At 50.4% G+C, this 3,809-nt stretch overlaps 2 protein-coding genes across 2 annotated transcripts; both read right to left on the bottom strand.

Annotated features, from left to right (window-relative positions):
- Positions 1-123: 123 nt before the first annotated feature.
- Pmar_PMAR006047 (hypothetical protein) lies at positions 124-1,674 on the bottom strand (the record flags this gene model as incomplete). The annotated part of the gene is made up of 3 exons (XM_002774420.1): positions 124-851; positions 902-1,016; positions 1,060-1,674. 3 exons carry the CDS (start codon positions 1,672-1,674, stop codon positions 124-126), a joined length of 1,458 nt encoding a protein of 485 aa, XP_002774466.1.
- A 299-nt stretch (positions 1,675-1,973) lies between these two features.
- On the bottom strand, positions 1,974-2,933 carry Pmar_PMAR006048 (hypothetical protein; the record flags this gene model as incomplete). The annotated part of the gene is made up of 1 exon (XM_002774421.1): positions 1,974-2,933. One exon carries the CDS (start codon positions 2,931-2,933, stop codon positions 1,974-1,976), a length of 960 nt encoding a protein of 319 aa, XP_002774467.1.
- Between the last annotated feature and the right edge of the window lie 876 nt (positions 2,934-3,809).

Genomic DNA, 3,809 nt, shown 5'->3' on the forward strand with positions numbered 1-3,809 from the left:
GACCCTCTGTTCGCCCCACCTCTCTGGAGTTGCCTCAACAGTCTACAGACATCTTTGAGCCTGTTCACACGTCGCTTCGTGAGGGAGGGAGGAAACTCCAGACTACAGACTGCTCGAGCTCTTTCACACACTCCACAAAGAACATCTCGGCCCAGCACTGGGAGGTTCCTCATCTGACCTGATGCTCAGAGCTCCGACCATTCCCGCCCAGGTCTCCTTACTTTCATCAGAGCTCGTCTGTTGGTCTCCTGAGTACATCTGAGTCTGTCCCGCATATCCAATACCAGCGTATAGTAGGGCACCGAGCACCTCACTCAAGGTCTCGATCGACTCCATCCCCGATAGAAAGGGCATCATAGAGTTCTTAGAAATAGCAAATCCCCCGCCAGTCGCAGCTTCGGAGCCGTTGAGCAGTACTGTATCAAAGCTAGGGTCCAACGGGTTGATCATGAAGGACGGTGGCCATATACGATGGGGACTCTTGTCGGTGTCACCACACTGACTCACCATCATCAACGAGCTCATCCAATCGCCCAGAGTCCCACCGCTGAAGGCCATCCCTGATACGACTAGGGGGTTGTCGATGATGCCACTGTTGAGCTCCATAGCAAGTTGGTCTCGAGCTCCGCTCCGCCATTTTTGAGAGTAACCATCAGTTATGCTACTATCGTTATAATAGAGATCAGCGGCATCCAACAACTGCTGTAACAACTTCAAGAGCCTCTCCTTCGCGACGCGCGTGAGTGACATGAACCGGGCTCGCTCGAATGCCACCACGGCATCATAGAGTTTACCCCAGCCTGCTGACCATCCAGTGAGCTGAGCTGAGGCGAGCATATCTCGAAGTGAACCTTGAAAGACACAAATACCACCATCAGGATACCACACTTCTGCCTAATACCAACTAGTTGTCCCATCGCGGTCCCATCCTGGTACTCTAACACCCGATCAAGGAGGTCTCTGCACATTGGTACAATCTGGGCACTGGTCATTCGAACGATCACGGACTGCTCTGACTGAGGACCGCATCATCACGACTGGCCCCTTGTTGCTCCCTACCTGCCACTGTTCATCATCAATAATCTCCAATACGCCCACTACTGCGGCAGCGAGCTCTTCATTCCAGTCGCCGTAACAGTCAGGGTCAAAACTGCCGTTAGCCGACCTACGACTCCTCCACGCGAACGTAGAGGCATCTTGGTACTGGTCCAAGGCACTACCAAACCGTGAAACGTGCGTAGTCGCCACAAAGCCATAGACAACCACATCGTCAGTATCGCCGTGCTTAACCGTTACACTATAGTACCCGTATGCAGGTGGCCGGAGCCTAATCTCACAGCCAGGTGACGTAAGGAGATCTACGGACTCCCCAGATGGCAAGGTCAACACTGCAGTAGAAGTGTCAGTGATATGGGCATGCTCCAACTCTACGAACGTGTTCCCAGCCAGAATCACGTGTTCTTCTCGGACGTCGTATTCTCGTAGGAGATCCTCATAAGTGCTCTTCACGGGCTTCACTTTGCACACCAAAGATGGCGTTAATATAGCAGGGTTGCATTCGTGCTCTATTTCAATGAGTAGTGGTACTACATATGCACGACTTGACTCATCCGCGAGGACATAGTCGATAACTTCTTGTTCGACATCTGGGAATTGGTAGAAATTAAATGACATTAAAACTTCCTCAACAATTATTGCTGGCCATCGAACTAGTACGAACCGTGCGCTCACTATGCAGCTCTTAATAGACCTTACGATAGGTACCGGGAATAGAACCCCCTACCTTCCGATCAACATCCACCAACACTTCCACTACACCAAAACAGAATACATTAGAGAGATAACGCAACCACCCTGATGAATTGTGGTTGAACATTAATCGCGGAATGGTACAAGTAGTAATCCGATACATATCAAATTCATGACAAAAAGAATGCAAATAGCAGCAGCAGGCAACCCCGCACACAAAATTATCATACGCTATCCCCTCTCGTGTAGATCTGGCTCGGTGGTACGTCAACTACTCGATAGCCTTGAAGCCATTCGCCAAAATCGCCTGTTGATACCACCTTGGTGAGCTCACTACGGCCGCGCTTAGTCTTGTTACGAGAGTAGACCGAAACCTGCAGGACCAACAAGCATACTAAAAGGAACGGCACCGGTTGGAATTCTCTCCGACCAGCCAACCACGACAAAACGTAGAGTATGGGAGCTGCAAGAGCACTGCAAACATACTTGGCAGTAGCTGAGACGCTCTTGAGGACGTAAGCCGTGATCCAACCATTTAGCACTATAACGATGAAGGCTACCCAAGATTGGAGGTTCATACCAACATCATATAGACATTCGCAAGTACGACCATGGTCACAGGCAACCGGTATTTGCAACGACCCGCATATTGGTTTGAAGCCGAGTACATTGTGGGGACCATGTATGAGGAGTAAACCAGAGAGGGTAAGGACGAAACTAATGAGTTTAAAGCGAGCCGCTGTAGCTAGGAAGCCTCTACTGTCCCCTTTCATGAGCCATTCTAGGTATACCGAACACACGGACGACAGCAAGGCCTTGGATACGCTCCAGGGGATAGCACTAGGGGCGATAACATGCTCCTCTGTCAGTGTGAACGCCAGTGCACATATAACAACACCAATCAGAGAGTGCAGATCACTCATAGTACGACCAAGACAGTAGTAGGAGAGGACAGCTACCAAGAGTAGTCGAGTTTGAGCGACTACTGTCATAGTAGGACTATTGCCGTAGTCGATAGCCTGCATTGTAGAGAGATCACTGACCGAGTAGAGGACCGCTAAAGGAGTCATCAGCTTCAAGTCCCTCCAGGTCATGCCCAGCCGATCACTGCGGCGACCATCTTTATTGCGGAAGTACTCGACTGTGAACGCTAAGACTGAGCCGATGAGATGGTCAGCCAACATGAAGGCTGCTATGGAATAGGGGTATGCAGGACGCGTGGTAATGATGGATCCAGTGTTGGCGTCCACTGTATAAAGCGTCGTGGTCTTGGAGTTGTCTACTGCCCAGGGACCAACTACGCATACTATGAGGCACGTTGCGAGAGTGATGTATGATAGCGGTAGTATCATCATTAGGAAGGATGAGAGCACACTTGGGACGATATCGTCAAGACGATTATGAATTCTAAGTTTCCTTGATTGTAAAGACTGCGTGAATTCCATCACTACACAGTAGTAATCTCATTTGCAGTCGCAACAACTTCACACCCGGTGAATGATACGATGATCAACTCAGTTTAACACAATTTGACCAGCGAGCAGACTTCATGGAAACACCATTTCTCACTCTCGTCATTGTGGCCTACGTACATGAGCAGCGAACTCCTACGTCATGAAGTGCGAGCACAGGAGACCTTCAACGTAGGTGGCCGTAGGTCTCCACATCCCTCTCTCCTACGAAGTTGGAACGGGGTGCAGTGATGATACCCGGCGCGCAGAAGCAATCTCGCCACGCCAAGATGATCGATTATCGCTGAGCTCAAGGGAGACGTGGGCGCCATCAAAGAACATAGGAGCGATTCTGAATGCTCTTGGTATCTTGTATTCATTTCAGTTGCCGGTGGTTGTTTTTGTTGTGGCATCACTTATCTCTACACTATGCGTTGTCCGATGAAATCGTCGTCCCAGGCCCCTCGGGCGTGGACTCCTCGAGTGTCCAGGACGCCCATTACGACTAAGTCGAGACGCTCTCCTGCCCTACCACTTAGTCAGGACAAATTGACTATATCGCAGCTGAAGTCGATGGTCGAGTCGCACGAGGGAGGCAGTGTGAGGCAG

This window comes from Perkinsus marinus (genome assembly GCF_000006405.1).
Source record: "Perkinsus marinus ATCC 50983 genomic scaffold scf_1104296958234, whole genome shotgun sequence".
NCBI classification, from domain to species: Eukaryota; Perkinsozoa; order Perkinsida; family Perkinsidae; genus Perkinsus; species Perkinsus marinus.